Below are 17,284 nucleotides of genomic sequence, written 5' to 3'. Positions count from 1 at the left end.
CTGTTGGTGCACATGTGATGGTATAATACCTGCCGAGCACTCCGGTGCTCGAGTCAGCAACAATCTTCTCAAAGGGTCAGACGTGTGATGAGTCCGTCTGATCCTCCAACCGAACTCCTTGCACGTGCGGACCACTAGGGCGGTCCCTCTCTGGAATCGTCTCTGTGGACCCCAACGTGGGTCCAACCGCTTCCACAGGAACAGCAGCAGCCGCTGTGTCCCTATCTATATAAGTGGTACTAACGTGACAGGAAACCTAACCTAGGGCCTGTCCCTGTAGTACAGCAACCTGTAGTGGCTTGGGGAACTCCTAGGGCCTGCAGGGGTAATGACCTGTCCCACTCCCCCAACTACCCAAGTCCCTTCGGTAAGTGATCTGGAATGGACTAGAGTACTCTTCCATGCAGTACTTGGGCGTCTACCTACTGTTGGCTAGCCTAGTGCAGATCCTCTCCAGAATTCCTGACCTCGTTAACAGGCTATCCCTTCAGGCATCCTACCCCTAGCGCTACCTCAAGGTGACTAGAACAGCTATAGCCCTTCTCCAGACCCACTACTCTCTGACTGGTCCCAGCGCCTACCGCAGCAAGCTGTAACTCACTGGAGGCTGCAGCCAACGTGCTGCGCAACAAGGTGCCTGCCTATCAGACCTCACAGCACTGCTCGCTGTGACCCTGACAATGCAGCACTCTAACAACACTAAGGGCAGCGTCCCTATCTTGGGCCTCCCTCAGTACTTAACCCACTACACTAGCGGGGGGTTGGGGCCTACCTGGGGTGTGGGTACCTATGGGGTGCAGGAGCTGCTCTCACTCCCCGCACCCTTCTTCCCTCACAGCTCCCTAGCTCCAACTCTCTATCACCTTCTGAACAGTTACCCACCCAACTAGTGGGGAGTTGGGGTCTACCTGGAGTGTAGGTACCTATATGGGGCAGAAGCTGCACTCGCTCCCTACACCCTACTTCCCTAACAGCTCCCTGACTCCAACTCTATAACTGCAGACTTCCTTCTCCCAGCTCCCACTAATGTAAGTGGCAGGGTCCCTAACCTGAGGGCTGCCCCTGGCAACACTCACCTTACTGGGGAGCTGAGCTATCCTGGACCAAAGGGGTGCTGGCCTAATACAGGGGAGTCCCTCTCTCCTGTACCCTACCTCCTTCCTTCACAGGGTCCCTCCGCTGACTGACTAGCGTGGTGCAAGCCCGCGAAATGTATCCTTTCCTCCAGGGCAGTCCTGCAGCCCTATTGGCTCCTATGAGGCACCTGGTGCCTCCCTCGCTATGCTCCATGGGAGTTGTAGTCCCATAGAGCCTATCCTGGCATTGGGGCCGCGTGCGCGCCTTTCCTGCGCATGCGCGAGCTATAGGGAGCTTCCTCAACCTTTCCCTACTCTGTTCTGGCCCTCGCGCGACTTTCACTGCCTCTGGGGCTCTAACTGCGCATGCGCGACCACTGCGCATGTGCGAATGGCTAATTAATGGCGGCGCTCTCCTCGCCGGCCGCCGGGACCTTAGAGACGCGACCGCGGCCTTAGCAACGGCCCGATCGCGTCCCCGGCAACCGGCCTGCTCGCGGAGACAGCGCACCGCTCCCTGCAACGGCCCCCACCCTTGGGATGGCCGTCGGGTCTGCCGCTGGCCTCCGGCAGTACCCGGCATCGCTTGTGCCCACGGAGGCTCCCGAGGGGGTCGCAGGGGGCAAAGGGTGACCTGGCTACACTCTCCCCCTGGTGAAACACCCAACGCCCTCGCTTGGGGAACGACATAACAGGGCACAATTTCACACACTGACAAATGGCATGGCATACCCCGTACACTTAACAGATCGGCCTTAACCTCACCAACACATGTCACATCACACCCCATAATTCCCGAGGCTAGCTGAGACCATTTGTGGGGTGCCCCTAACTGATCAGGTGGGGGTACCTCACTTTTGCGTCCGTGAGCCTCTCCCAGAAAATTCTCTTGAAGAGCACACTCTGGGGTGACAGTCACTGGTTCAGTACTACTTCCTCCCCCTGGTGGAAGGAATAGCACAGTGTCTTTCAACCCGGTCTTTACCTGGTCATCCACGCCTTGGAAACAGCAGGCCAGGCGGCCAAGACCTTTCCCACGGTCCACTACTTGGCGGATGGGCCGCTTCTCTTTCAGCAAAGTCTCTGTTTCACCTGGCAGGGGGTGAAGGGTAGATACCTTACCACTGCGGTGATTCACGGTGTCCAACAGGTCCTCGGGGACACTGTCAGTTCCCACCTTGGTGGTATCGGAACCTGTCCCCAACTCTTCTGGGACAGTCCACTCACTGACTCGAACTTCGGGAGCGTTGGATCCCAGTCCTGGGACCACTTGTGTCGGAGCACACGGGCTCACACTCCGCTCAGAAGCCGCTACTCTGGCCTTCTTCACGGCCACCTCCATCGGAGCCTGTGGGGGGCAAGGGGGTTCCTTACCACTCGGCTGGCTTGCGATGGGTTTCTCTTCTTCTGGCACGATAGGCAGTGGGCACTGGTCCACTCGCACCACTGGACAGCTATCTTCTAATGAGGACACCTCCGCCAGGACGCGATGCCGAGGGGAGCCCTTCGCCCGGGCGACCAGACTTAAGGAGCCATCGTGCTCCGCGGTCACCTGGAGGCTCACCCCCAACACCCCTGGGGCAGTCGACTCACCCTTGTTGTCTGTAGGTACTGGTCCCAAGCCTAGGACCGATGGTACCCCTGCAGTAGGTCTGACTGACCATCGAAGGGCACACGGGCCCACAGCAGGGTCCGCAACATCGGAATACACCTCTTCAGAAATCAAACAGTCTAGCACGGCATCAACGTATGGTTGCAGATTACAGTGTTTGCTCCCCCTGGTGGAATCTGTAGGAAGGGCACTTTCTACAAGGGAGTGGTTCTGGCTCTGCTCTGAGTCACTCACATCACTGGGGAGGGGCTCTGATTTTCGCGCCAATCCCGGACAGATTGTTGCAACATCTTGCTGTGCAGGTTGGCAGTCGGCAGCACGTGCGCTCTCCTGATTTGGCGGGAAACGCCATCCTGCTTGGTCTGCGTAGACTAGGAGGTACCCTTCTGAGGGGCCCCCGGGCATGAACAGTGCGGACGGTGCCTTGGCCAGGCATATATTCTCAGTGTGGGTTACTACAAAAAGAATGGTCTTCCATGTGGACGTGGGATCTTGCTCCTCATCTAAGACACATGTCCATGGCCACTCAGGAATTTTACACATATACTCCCGAACCTTCATTTTGGGTATAGTTACGGGAATGCCTCCTACCGCCACTACCTGTCCAGGGTCTAGGTATTGCCTCAAAGCCCAGGCCAGGACCTCGTCTCCGGACTTCACAAACATGGTGACAAAAATAGGGACGGGACAATTTGGAAAAAATGGACAGGGCACCCCAGGTGTATCTCAGCAGCGCCTCCAAATGTAACGGGTATTCCACCCCACCCAATCTCATATATAGTGTGGGTGAGTAGAACATGCGGTGTTACCGGTGTGGTGCGTATACCTGTAGGCTCACAGGAGGTCTGAGCCTCCGCTAGTGAGAGCCTGGGGTGAATCCTCTGGAACGAATCTTCGTTTACAGCGCCTCCACCTGTGTAGGATTCTATGTAAGTGTAGAATGACCCTACATAGGAACCCAATAAGAAACTACACACACAGTGATTATATAACTAAGGACTTTACTAACGAATAATAATGATAACCTGTGTCTCTCTCACGGTGAGACACTAACAGTGACGTCTCGCAGGACGATTCCCAAACACTAGGTGATCCCACCCAGTGTCCCAAGAACCCCACCCAATGTCCCGTACTCCTACAGAGATAGTCAATGGGTGACTGCGCAGTCACTAGGAACCTCTAGGCCTGTTGGTGCACATGTGATGGTATAATACCTGCCGAGCACTCCGGTGCTCGAGTCAGCAACAATCTTCTCAAAGGGTCAGACGTGTGATGAGTCCGTCTGATCCTCCAACCGAACTCCTTGCACGTGCGGACCACTAGGGCGGTCCCACTCTGGAATCGTCTCTGTGGACCCCAACGTGGGTCCAACCGCTTCCACAGGAACAGCAGCAGCCGCTGTGTCCCTATCTATATAAGTGGTACTAACGTGACAGGAACCCTAACCTAGGGCCTGTCCCTGTAGTACAGCAACCTGTAGTGGCTTGGGGAACTCCTAGGGCCTGCAGGGGTAATGACCTGTCCCACTCCCCCAACTACCCAAGTCCCTTCGGTAAGTGATCTGGAATGGACTAGAGTACTCTTCCATGCAGTACTTGGGCGTCTACCTACTGTTGGCTAGCCTAGTGCAGATCCTCTCCAGAATTCCTGACCTCGTTAACAGGCTATCCCTTCAGGCATCCTACCCCTAGCGCTACCTCAAGGTGACTAGAACAGCTATAGCCCTTCTCCAGACCCACTACTCTCTGACTGGTCCCAGCGCCTACCGCAGCAAGCTGTAACTCACTGGAGGCTGCAGCCAACGTGCTGCGCAACAAGGTGCCTGCCTATCAGACCTCACAGCACTGCTCGCTGTGACCCTGACAATGCAGCACTCTAACAACACTAAGGGCAGCGTCCCTATCTTGGGCCTCCCTCAGTACTTAACCCACTACACTAGCGGGGGGTTGGGGCCTACCTGGGGTGTGGGTACCTATGGGGTGCAGGAGCTGCTCTCACTCCCCGCACCCTTCTTCCCTCACAGCTCCCTAGCTCCAACTCTCTATCACCTTCTGAACAGTTACCCACCCAACTAGTGGGGAGTTGGGGTCTACCTGGAGTGTAGGTACCTATATGGGGCAGAAGCTGCACTCGCTCCCTACACCCTAATTCCCTAACAGCTCCCTGACTCCAACTCTATAACTGCAGACTTCCTTCTCCCAGCTCCCACTAATGTAAGTGGCAGGGTCCCTAACCTGAGGTCTGCCCCTGGCAACACTCACCTTACTGGGGAGCTGAGCTATCCTGGACCAAAGGGGTGCTGGCCTAATACAGGGGAGTCCCTCTCTCCTGTACCCTACCTCCTTCCTTCACAGGGTCCCTCCGCTGACTGACTAGCGTGGTGCAAGCCCGCGAAATGTATCCTTTCCTCCAGGGCAGTCCTGCAGCCCTATTGGCTCCTATGAGGCACCTGGTGCCTCCCTCGCTATGCTCCATGGGAGTTGTAGTCCCATAGAGCCTATCCTGGCATTGGGGCCGCGTGCGCGCCTTTCCTGCGCATGCGCGAGCTATAGGGAGCTTCCTCAACCTTTCCCTACTCTGTTCTGGCCCTCGCGCGACTTTCACTGCCTCTGGGGCTCTAACTGCGCATGCGCGACCACTGCGCATGTGCGAATGGCTAATTAATGGCGACGCTCTCCTCGCCGGCCGCCGGGACCTTAGAGACGCGACCGCGGCCTTAGCAACGGCCCGATCGCGTCCCCGGCAACCGGCCTGCTCGCGGAGACAGCGCACCGCTCCCTGCAACGGCCCCCACCCTTGGGATGGCCGTCGGGTCTGCCGCTGGCCTCCGGCAGTACCCGGCATCGCTTGTGCCCACGGAGGCTCCCGAGGGGGTCGCAGGGGGCAAAGGGTGACCTGGCTACATGTATATAACATAAAAGGAGGCCTCGTCACAGACAACGTATCTCATCATTTCAAACTACAGTATAATCAGACTCCTCAGGGACTCAAGTGCTTAGCAATAGAAGCCCCAGTTCATAATTGGAGAGGCGGTGATAGAACTAAACAGTTGGCCAAAAGAGAACTCTATTGGATATATGAGCTAAAAACTCTGCCCCCCCTTCCCTCCCCCACACCCTTTGAATGTTGATTTCAGTATTAGTGCTTTTCTGGGTGAATGATTCTATTGCCTACTGGTATTTGGAACAATAGCTGGTGTTTTCCCTTCTGGCTACATGCCACCACCTCTGCAGTTGTTTTTCTAGCTTCTTTACATTTTTTGTTCTGTTATTTCACTAACATTATCTCCTGTAGTAGCCCGTTGTTAATTATTGATTAGCAGTCACTGTAGTGCTATCATTTGGGAGTTCCAAATTTTTGGGACCAGTCAGTAGACTATACTTATCAGATATTGTGTGATAGGATCAGTATGTCCTTTAGCAGCCTGATCCGTATCAATGTACAATTATCCCTAGAATGAAACTTTATTTTTTATGTTACCCATAGGCATTGTCTTATAATCTGTATGGTTAGTTTTAAAGGGAACCGTGTAATCACATTCTGCATTGGAGTCCCACACTTGTGAAGTTGTTTTTTTTTTTTTTAAATATAGGCTGAATATATATCAGTCCAAAAAAAGCAATTGAAATAACAAAGTAAAAATAAACAGTTATTTGTATTGTATAGAATCAAAAGTATTATATATATAATATATAATATATATAATATAATATATAATATATATAATTCAAACCTTAACCATTTTATATATATACTGTATATATATATATATATATATATATACTAGCTGAGAGACCCGGCGTTGCCCGGGATGTAAATGCGTAATAGGTAGTATTATTTATAAATGGTGGAACAATAGGTGACTATTTGGAGGGGATGGGAGGGAGGGAGAGTGGACAGGAGGGGGGGAGAGTGGACAGGGGGGAGAGTGGACAGGAGGGGGGAGAGTGGACAGGAGGGGGGGGAGAGTGGACGGGGGGGGAGAGTGGACGGGGGGGGAGAGTGGACGGGAGGGGTGGGTGACAGTGGACAGGAGGGGGGGGAGAGTGGACAGGGGGGGGAGAGTGGACAGGAGGGGGGGTGACAGTGGACAGGAGGGGGGGTGACAGTGGCCAGGAGGGGGGGAGAGTGGACAGGAGGGGGGGGAGAGTGGACAGGAGGGGGGTGACAGTGGACAGGAGGGGGGTGACAGTGGACAGGAGGGGGGGGCAGTGGACAGGAGGGGGGGGCAGTGGACAGGAGGGGGGTTGGTTTGGTTTAAATTGACGGGTCCCTCCTCTCCACTCCCCCTGTATCTTTCTCCGCTCCTGACCCCCCACCCCCCATGTGTAGCTCCGGTCCCCACTCTACAGTGTCTGAGACACAGTGTAACAGACACACACACACGCACACAGACACACACACAGTGTCCCACACACACACTGTCACGCTGTGACACACACACACATAGACACAGACACAGACACACACTCACTCACACACACTCACACACACTAACACACACTCACCTCTCCTTCTGGCCGCCGCCATGTTAGTTAGTCCGCGAGGGAGGAAGGGGTCCTTCCTTCCGCCGCCATCTTAGGTGCCGCGTGGCAGCGGTAGGCTGCCCTGGCCAATGCCTGTCCCCGCGCCAGGGAGGTGAGCGGGAGGTGAGGGGAGGTGAGCGGGAGGTGAGGGGAGGTGAGTGGAGGGAGCGGGAGGTGGGTGGAGGGAGCGGGAGGTGGGTGGAGGGAGCGGGAGGTGAGTGGAGGCAGCGGCAGGCTGCCCTGCCCACTGCCTGTCCCCGCGCCGGGGAGGGAGTTGAGCGGGAGGGAGGTTAGGTGCCGCGTGGCAGCGGTAGGCTGCCCTGGCCAATGCCTGTCCCCGCGCCAGTGAGGTGAGGGGAGGTGAGTGGAGGGAGCGGGAGGTGGGTGGAGGGAGCGGGAGGTGAGTGGAGGCAGCGGCAGGCTGCCCTGCCCACTGCCTGTCCCTGCGCCGGGGAGGGAGTTGAGCGGGAGGGAGGTGAATGGAGAGGGAGGTGAATGGAGAGGGAATTGAGCGGGAGGGAGGTGAGTGGAGCGGGAGGTGGAGGGAGGTGAGTGGAGAGGGAGGTGTGTGATGGGGGGGGGGAGAGGACAGAGAGGTGTGTGTGTGTGTGTGTCCCCTTTGGCCCGTCACTCCGCCTCAGGCCAATGAGAGGTGTGCGGGGGCGGCCCAAGGGACCAATGAGATTTCCCCTAGGGACACCGGACATCCAGGCAGGCAGGCAGGCAGGCAGGCAGGCAGGCAGGCAAACATACAGTGCTTTCACTAATATAGTATAAGATATATATATATATATATATATATATATATATATATATATATATATATATATATATATATAAAAAATGGTTAAGGTTTGAATTTGTATTTTGTATTTTATAATTGAATGATATAATATAGAGAAAATTTACTACATCAATGATTTTATGGATTGAGAAGTACTGATTAATATGATACAATACATGATATGTTGTGACATATAATGATCTTTTTTTTGTAGTTTTTCCATATGATTTTTGAGCAGTCAGAGGTTTAGGATGAAGAGAATTTAGGTTAGATATATATTGATTGAAATAGGCATCACGTGTTTTTTCCCTGGAATTGATTGATGGGACTATTTAAAAGAACGGACGGACTTACTGTAACTCCTATACAGCATACCCCTGACAAAGCGGAGTGATCCGTGAAACGCGTAGGGTGGAGTTAACACTTCCTTACACCATCGCAAATCAGCGTGCATGGCTGTGCACTTAATTCTCTTGGAGGAAGTTTTCTGAATACACTGCACCATACCCGGAACCGGCTTGTGTACCATCAGCTCTCGCGAGAGCGTTAGTGGCGTTCCAGGCTAGTAGTGGCTCAGATGTTGGTAGAAGGGGAAAGAAGCGGAGCCAGCGCCCTGGCAGCTGTAGGAGGACCTGTGCGCACCAGCGGGTCTGGATCAGACGCAGACAGGACTGCAGAGGTGTTTGCCGGATATGAGAGGTAGTTACTCCCTGTGAAGGATATTACTAAATGCGCATTACCTACTGATCTCCCGTAAGTAGGATTTCAATTTTTGCTGGCGTGAGGAGTGGATTCTATTGTGATAACTGCATATATTATTTTTTAATGTTTATTAAATGTATCTTTTTTACCTTATTCTTTTGACTATTTCCAACCTCTGATGAACTTACCATTCCTTTATTATTAGGTTCATCCTGCTCTTTCTATACAGTTTTACACTATGTTGTTATCTTTCTCCTTTCTCATGGGCTGAGTTCCATTTGGATCTTTCCAACAGCAATGGAGTAATTTGGACAATCGCTAAAGGACATTGTTCACGGTTGTATAGTATCTGTTAAAATGTATGTTTAGATAAGTTTAATTATATACTTTGTTTTTACATTTGCTATATTAACACATTAACGTTAGGCGCCTCACAGTACTGTTTTTTCATTACTTCACATCTGACCAGGGCGGTCAGATTCACTGATTGGCAGCCACACGAACACACTATAACATTTAGTTTAGGTGATTTTAGTGCACATATTAGTCAGTAATATATTATTAGTATTTTTTGAATAGCGCAGCACATACGTTGTTCACTATATTGTATTGGAATGTAGAAGTGTTTAAGCCCGAGGTGAGCAACCCTGTCGCCAATCGCCACAAGTGGCGCATTGGCCATGAAAGTGTGGCGAATTTGAGTTTGCCAGCTCCCACAGTAAAATAAACTTTTTCCTGACGGCGTTTGCTGGTTTCTGCTTTCTGAGTGAGTCAACGAAGTGAAGCAGCAGTTGATAGTGCTGAGGTGAGGGAACGAGCAGCAGGTGATATTGCTGAGGTGAGGGAACGAGCAGCAGGTGATATTGCTGAGGTGAGTGAAGCAGACAAACAGTGTGTGTTGTTTTAAATGTGCGATTGAGCAACCTAATTCCTCAATTTTTACATGGTGAGGCGATTTTAACTTCTCATTCGCAACACCTGTGGCAACATTGAAAAATAGGTTGTCCACCTCTGGTTTAACCTATGTGTATTTCTCTATCCGCACTTTATATATTTGTATCAATTGCAAAATTATATGAAATTATATATTAAAGGTAAATTTAGCGCCAGTCTATTGTTAATCACTTTTTTCCACTTTGGTGTAAATGTTAATCTCCCCCAAATGAAAAAAAAAAAGATAATATAAATATAAACACAAAAATATAGGCTAAGCTATCTTGTGGTCTTCAATATGTCTATAGTATCTATCCACCAATAACGTACCAATATTTCTATGCTACTGTTAGTAGTACATAGAAATAGAGGCAGGATTTTGAATTAATGCTAATCGGTGTCTACATTTTTATACCTAGTTTTATAGCAACATTAGTGAATTCAGAAAACTATCCATTTTTGCAGGTACAAACTCAGTGTCTTTAAAAAAAACAGCTGCCATGTAAAGAAGTATTGCTACTTTGCACAATATTAATAGAAAATCAGGAATATGACTGTCGAGATCCTATATTTTAATTGAGAAAAAAAAAGCAACGAGTTCAGATTGATTTCTATTTTGTGATCCACTTCTTCCCAAATGTTTCTCTCAGCCTGACAATGGGGGAATTGTACATGGAACACTTGGAAGGGAAGGTGCTTAGTTTGGTGCATTATTTTACGAATTGAAAGCATAATGTAATACGAGCAAGCAGGATCTTTATAAGAACTGAGCAGAAGCCACTTATCCAAAGCATACATGTGCACCTGAGATCCGCATTCTTCTTCAGATAAATCTTCAGGAGCCAAAGGTACGGATGTTGGGGAAGGAAGAGTCCAACGCAGAGTGCTAAAAGCTGCCAACCCTTGGACAGATGAGAAACAAATTGCCTTTATACCCATGTATGATGCTCTCAAAATCCATCATGTTCAACCAGATACCAGTAATGTTTGTTAAGCAGTAGAGAAAAGGTTGTACATTTATAAAATGACAATGGGTTGCCCCACACCTCTGGAATGCCCTTCCCCTCAGTACCCGACTAGCACCCTCTCTATCCACCTTTAAGACCCACCTTAAGACACACTTGCTTAAAGAAGCATACGAATAGCACTGTGGATATTCTGAACACATGATCCATAAAGCTTGGCCCCCTGCAGACGCACTTACCAGAACTCCCTCCTACTGTCTCTGTACGTTCTCCCTACCTACCAATTAGATTGTAAGCTCCTCGGGGCAGGGTCTCCTCTTCCTTAATGTTACTTTTATATCTAAAGCACTTATCCCCATGACCTGTTATTTATATTATCTGTTATTTATTTGATTACCACATGTATTACTACTGTGAAGCGCTATGTACATTAATGGCGCTATATAAATAAAGACATACAATACAATACAATACAAAATAAGACCTGCTATTTGCATTTGACACACAAGCTAAAATATTTGAGGACTGCTACAATAAAATACATGGTTTGTAAGGTACTGTACCTGGATGGGGCCTGGTTGGGTTTGTGACTGTCTGTGTCTTGTCTGTTTAATGAGCTGACAGTAGATCTCATTTTGTAGCTCTGGATGCGTGATGCAGACTTGTAGAGCACTCTGAGCCAAGGAAACGTGATAATCAATAGCAGGAGAATCAACTGCTGCATTTAGAAATAACTGGCAGGTCTGCATATGAAACACAAAGATAATATGTTAAAAAAAGGGTTGGACATATTTTTAGAAAGGAAAAGTATACAGGGATATAGCTAATAAGTAAACATGGGAAGGATGTTGATCCAGGGAGTAATCTGATTGCCAATTCTTGGCGTTATGAGGGAATTTATTTTTCCCCTTATGAGATATCATTAGATGATATTTCACTGGGGTTTTTTGTTTGACTTCCTCTGGATCAATATACTGTAAGTACAAATATAGTATAAAGTATCTGTCGTGTAAATTTAGCATGGGTTGAACTTGATGGACGTAAGTCTTTTTTCAACCTCATCTACTATGTAACTATGTAACTATGTACATCGTTCTTTATCACATCAAGAAATCTGTCCACTAGCACAAGTCTTAGGTTACCAGTGATAAATCCCCCTGGACTGTCATTAAATATTATTTGTTGATTTAACCAGCATCAAAGAAAATCAATTCCAATTCTAATAGTAAATCAGAACATTCCTTTGAGCGTTTGCACATTAGAAATTACACCGGTTTCTTGGTTTTGTACTCTGTTTTGGTGAAAATGAAAATACATAAAGATTATATATATATATATATATATATATATATATATATATATAAAAAAGAATACAGTACATAATACTTTGACATAGATTTTCCTTACAGTAAGTTGTTTATTACAAAGGACAACAGGAAATGACGATTATACTATCGGCCATGCTTATGAAGTAAAAAGGTTAAGGTATTGTGTGGTCTGTTATCGGTTTATTAATTCCCAGATAGCTACTCAATATTCTTTTACTTCTTTTGTATTTCTTAACTCTAATTAATGCTTTTCATACCCCATCAGTACTGAAGCGGTTAAACCGTAATGACTAAAATGATAATTTTTTGGAATAATTTGAGTTATATTGTGATATTAAGGGAAATTAGTTGCGATATTTGGGGAAGGCTGTACAAGAGTTCACTTTCCTAGGGATGGTGAATGGGATAAGTATACAGTAGTTCAATTAAGAGATACTGTATCTTATTTATTTATAAAATGTTATACAGTACCAGGAAGTAATACATTGAGAGTTACCTCTCATTTTCACGTATGTTCTGATGGGTCTCGTTTTCTCGGGCTTGCCTTTAGACAATATTACTCTGCTTAAGTAGCCATGGCTTGGCATAGAGAGCCACAGTCAATACATACAGTACTGTAGATTTTCCTTTGTCCAATCAACAGATTCGTTGAGGAACAGATTGTCACAATAGATATAAAGCAATTACACATTTCACATTAACATTGGCCCCTTGATGAATATAACTTGGAACTTTTAAGGAGAGAGGCGTTTTATGCATTCCCACAAACTGCAGTATTGACCTCCCACCTCAAACTGTTACTAGAAACCTGTAAAAATGAATGATTTGGTAATATTTTATTTGTGTTTCCCCTGGTGGATCTGCAACATCTCCGATCGTGAGAAATAATATTTAGGGGCCTATGTTTGAAACATTGCTGAAAACAATTTTGTCATAAAAATGCCGCACAGAATAACAGATTCATGCATCCTGTTGCAGCTGTGACGCTAGGGGGTGGTGCTATGACACGAGGAGGTGGAGCTATGACACTAGGAGGTGGAGCTATGGCATCAGGAGGTGGAGCTATGGACGAGGGGGGGAGCTATTGCACTAGGGGTGGAGCTAGAGGCGGAATTCGATTGTTTGTGGTGCACATATGTAAAAGATATGTCTACAAAATTGCAAGCTGGCGTCTCTTATGCCCTAAGAATGAGTCATAATTGTCCGTCAAATGCAAACAATTCCTAACACATTCATATGTGTGAACATGACGCGTACCATACAAACACCAAGAAAACATGCGCTAAATGTAAGAGTAATGACATACAGACATATGAATTTAGGTCAGGAGTGACCAACTCCAGTCCTCAAGGGCCACCAACAGGCCAGCTTTTAAGGCTATCCCTGCTTCAGCACAGGTGGCTCAATCAGTAGCTCAGTCAATGATTGTGCCGCTGATTGAGCCACGTGTGCTGAAGCAGGGATATCCTTAAAAGCTGGCCTGTTGGTGACACTTGAGGACTGCAGTTGGCCGTCCCTGCTGTAGGCGAGGAATGATTTTTTGATGCAATGCACTCTTCCAATTCCTTTTCAAAACAATGTTCTTCTTAAATCCACAGCCCCCTTAAAATGAAGCGCATAAAAGACATGAATGTGTGTCTTTAGCTGATATATATTATTAAATGTAGTCCATAGTATTTTCAGATTTCAAAACATACCAGTGAAACAATGCCAAATCAACATCAGCAATACTGCACATGGATAGAATAACTTTCTTTATACGATCAGCTTCCTTCTACAAAAAACCATACTGCACTATAGACTTTTTCTCATACATGTTTACCTTAAATTGTTTAATTGCTTCTGTTTGCAATGCTTCAGATGGCAATGTTGTAAGTGGTGAATTTATTGCTTCTTTGCTATGACAGAGAGCTGGGTGTCTCCAAATCTGAGTGCCTGGACAAATGAAAATAAATCAAATATGTGATATATGATACATAAATACATGTATTAAAATGTTAAAGAACATGAAGTACCAGTGTCATATTGTAAGAGTTATTATACATATTTATATAGTAGATAAAGGTTGAAAAAATACATATGTCTGTGCTAAGTTTAGATGACAAATACTCATCCTATATTTGTATTTATAGTATATTGATCCAGAGGAACGCAAACAGAAGCTCCAGTAAAACATCATTCAATGATGTCTCGTAAGGGGAAAAAATAATTCCTTCCTGACTCCAGTACAGGCAATCAGAGTCCTCCCTGGATCAACACCCTTCTCATGTTTACTTATTTGGTATATCCCTGTATACTTTTCTTTTCTAAACACATGTCTAAGCTGACCAAGGCAAGGTTTCCTTCTATAGAATGCATTCAGTGAAAACAAGGATGCAAACAACATAACAATTTGAACATTGGCTTTAGTATGCTAAATGGCACACCTGTGACCTACAGCAGATGTTATTTCCTGACTTTTCTGTTTGTTAGCCATATGTTCATGGGTCAATGATGTATACACTACTTTACCACCTTAGAAAGCTTCAGTACGTACATGGTTCTCCATCTAAACTCAGCAGTTTGCATACAAGCTGTTCAAATTCAGTCCCAACGTTTACGTCAGTGATTCCAGCAGCCATGGTCAAGTGGTAAAGCCACGTGTCCTAGAAAGAAACACAAAGCATTAATCATTAATATCCGTTGTTCCTAAATCTCTAATATTTTGCAATTATTGTTTTTCATTCCAGTTGTGGAAACTTGGTTCTTAAATCCTCAGACTTTTAATCTGTGCTTACAGGGGGATTGTAGATAAAACAGAAGTGGTCTCTTAACCTATTGTACCATCAAACTATGATCACTACTAGAGATTGGCATGACCATGGGTCTAAACCTTTTAAAGCAACAGTTCAAGCAATATGCTACATGTGTGTGTGTGTTTTTTTAAATAAATCAGTTCTATACTATGAGAAAATACTTGTAGCATTTAAAAAAAAAAATGTTTTAAAGACATTTTTAATGTAGGAAGCATTTCCAAAGTGACAGTCCCCTTCTGATAGGCTCTGGCTCTTGTGCCCCGCCCTCTCTGTAGCAGTGCACCAATTGTATCTAGTAACTGCCCAGTCAATCATATTCCAGGACTATATTGCCCAGAATGCTGTGCAAGAACTGAATTAAATAACCCGGAGCAAGCGATCGATTACAGGAGAACGGATCGATCTGCAGCTTAGCTAATCACGTATCAGTGTGCAGATTGTATTGCTGCACATATTGAATGGGGAAAAAAATCTCCGGGTAAAATAATAGAAGGTGGTATAGTAACATGTTGTGTGTTCACACTGTGGCACGTCCAGTATTTGCAGATGGTTGGCCATTGATCTGCTTCTATTCAGAGTTGGAGATACAGTAGACTATTTCTTATACAGTAGTTGATTACTTTGCACTATACAACCGAAATGGGCACAATAGGAGAATTTAAATACTTTTTAATCGGTTTTCCATGGACCTGAACCTCTGATCAGCTTTTAGAAAACATTTTTTCTTGGTTAGAACATTTATTATTATTATTATTATTATTATTATTATTATTATTATTATTATTATTATCTTCAAAGTAGAATTTCAAATTAAAGGAATTAATGCTTTTTGTACTTGCTTTTATCTCATTTCTCATCAATGGAGACTTAGGGGCCTATGCTACTGTATAAGCTTTAAAACAAGTCACCGGGCCATTTAAATCGCCTGTTTTTTAGCGTTGCTATCACGGTATTCAGAAAGTCTCGATTACCTGTGATAGCAAAATTACTAAAACTGGCGAGTAGCCGGCGGTGTGAAGATCACCTCTCTGAAAAGGGCTAACCCGGCGATTTCTTTTAGCTGCAGAGAGAGCTGCTCAGAGAGAGCCGCCTCTCGTAGCGCAAATCTCGCCCGAAATTAATGTTTTTTAATAAACATTTTATTACTAGTATACATGAGCAGGAGGCCTCTGGAGCAGAACCGCGTTGATTTGAGGTCCGGGGACCCCCTGCTTCCCGAGATACAGGCCCCGTTATAGGGTGCCAGTATCTCCTATGCATTTTATACCGACGGTCACGTGACGTGGGATATTTAAATGCATAGGAGATACCGGCACCCCATAATGGGGCTTGTATCTCGGGAAGCAGGGGGTCCCCGGACCTCAAATCAATGCGTTTCTGCTCCGGAGAACCCCAGCTACAATACACTAGTATTAAAATGTATATTAAAACAGCTGCTACCCACAATAAACATTAAAAACATTACAACACTAATACCCACCTCCTCTACCCCCACATGATTGATACCAGAGGCCACGGGTGTCCGAGGGTCCTCAGGTGGTCCCACGCGGGTGTCTGTGGGCCCTCGGGTGGTTCCCTTGGGGGTCCTGGGGCCCTCGGGTGGTCCCCGCTGGCCTGCAGTACCAATCCTGTGCCAAATTTTTTTTTTCAATACAAATGAAATAAATACACCCCCCCCTCCACCCCCCAACACATACAGTACAGTAATGGGCAAAATAGCTATTATCCAGACATGGATAATAGCTAATTTGCCCATTATAAAATAAAACATTATCCAGCCAGCATAAATAAAGTAAATACACCTTTCTACTTCCCCATCATGAAGGGTGTCCTCATCAGCATACTCCAGGTCCATGTCCTCCATTACCCCTTAATCATCTAAGCGGTTAATAACAGCTATAGTAATTAAGGGGTTAACTCCCATCCCCCGCTACCCACCCGGGAGGCCTAACCACCCACTCCGGGACCACTATACCAACCCATTGATTGGCCTAGTGGGACATCATACCCTTATAATATGGACATGATAAGCCACTATAGCATTCAATGGTCACCATAATAAAAAAGCATTTATTTATTTCAATGTATTGCAAAAAAAAAAAAAAATTGACACAGGATTGGTACCGCAGGCCAGCGGGGACCACCCGAGGACCCCCGAACACCCACAGAGACCACCTGAGGGCCCACAGACACCCACGGGGACCACCTGAGGACCCCCGGACACCTGTGGCCTCAGGTATCAATCATGTGGGGGTAGAGGAGGTGGGTATTAGTGTTTATTGTGGGTAGCGGGGGTGGGTGAAGGGGGTATTTGGCCCTTTGTGGGTAGCAGGAGGGGTTAACCCCTTCATTGCCTTAGCACGTTGGTGTAGATTCCAGAGAAGGACATGTGCAATAAACACCCGTCCTCCTTTTAAATATTTTGACAGTACATGTTTTAATTCTCTAAGGGCTTCTTCTTAACAACCAGGGGTGAATCCTTGGCAATTACTGCTACAAAATAACAACTGGTTCACTATATTCCATACCCATTTTCACTGTAATGTGAGGGCCATGAAGACAT

The 17,284-nt window shown here is 46.7% G+C and overlaps 1 protein-coding gene across 3 annotated transcripts in view; it reads right to left on the bottom strand.

The window, feature by feature from the left end:
• Nucleotides 1-17,284, bottom strand: part of PLEKHH2 (pleckstrin homology, MyTH4 and FERM domain containing H2) — a 142,484-nt gene that overhangs the window by 21,122 nt on the left and 104,078 nt on the right. For all 3 annotated transcript variants that reach the window (XM_075595767.1, XM_075595766.1, XM_075595768.1), the window contains 4 exons: nucleotides 14,463-14,571; nucleotides 13,749-13,861; nucleotides 11,162-11,341; nucleotides 10,438-10,535 (listed from right to left, as the gene is read on the bottom strand). In XM_075595767.1, the coding sequence (XP_075451882.1) occupies nucleotides 10,438-10,535; nucleotides 11,162-11,341; nucleotides 13,749-13,861; nucleotides 14,463-14,571 (500 nt within the window). The remainder of the gene's footprint in view (nucleotides 1-10,437; nucleotides 10,536-11,161; nucleotides 11,342-13,748; nucleotides 13,862-14,462; nucleotides 14,572-17,284) is intronic.

Source organism: Ascaphus truei, chromosome 4, assembly GCF_040206685.1.
Source record: "Ascaphus truei isolate aAscTru1 chromosome 4, aAscTru1.hap1, whole genome shotgun sequence".
Taxonomy (NCBI): domain Eukaryota; kingdom Metazoa; phylum Chordata; class Amphibia; order Anura; family Ascaphidae; genus Ascaphus; species Ascaphus truei.
The sequence above is the reverse complement of the archived record's forward strand: the minus strand, read 5'-3'. Positions and strand labels throughout refer to the sequence as shown.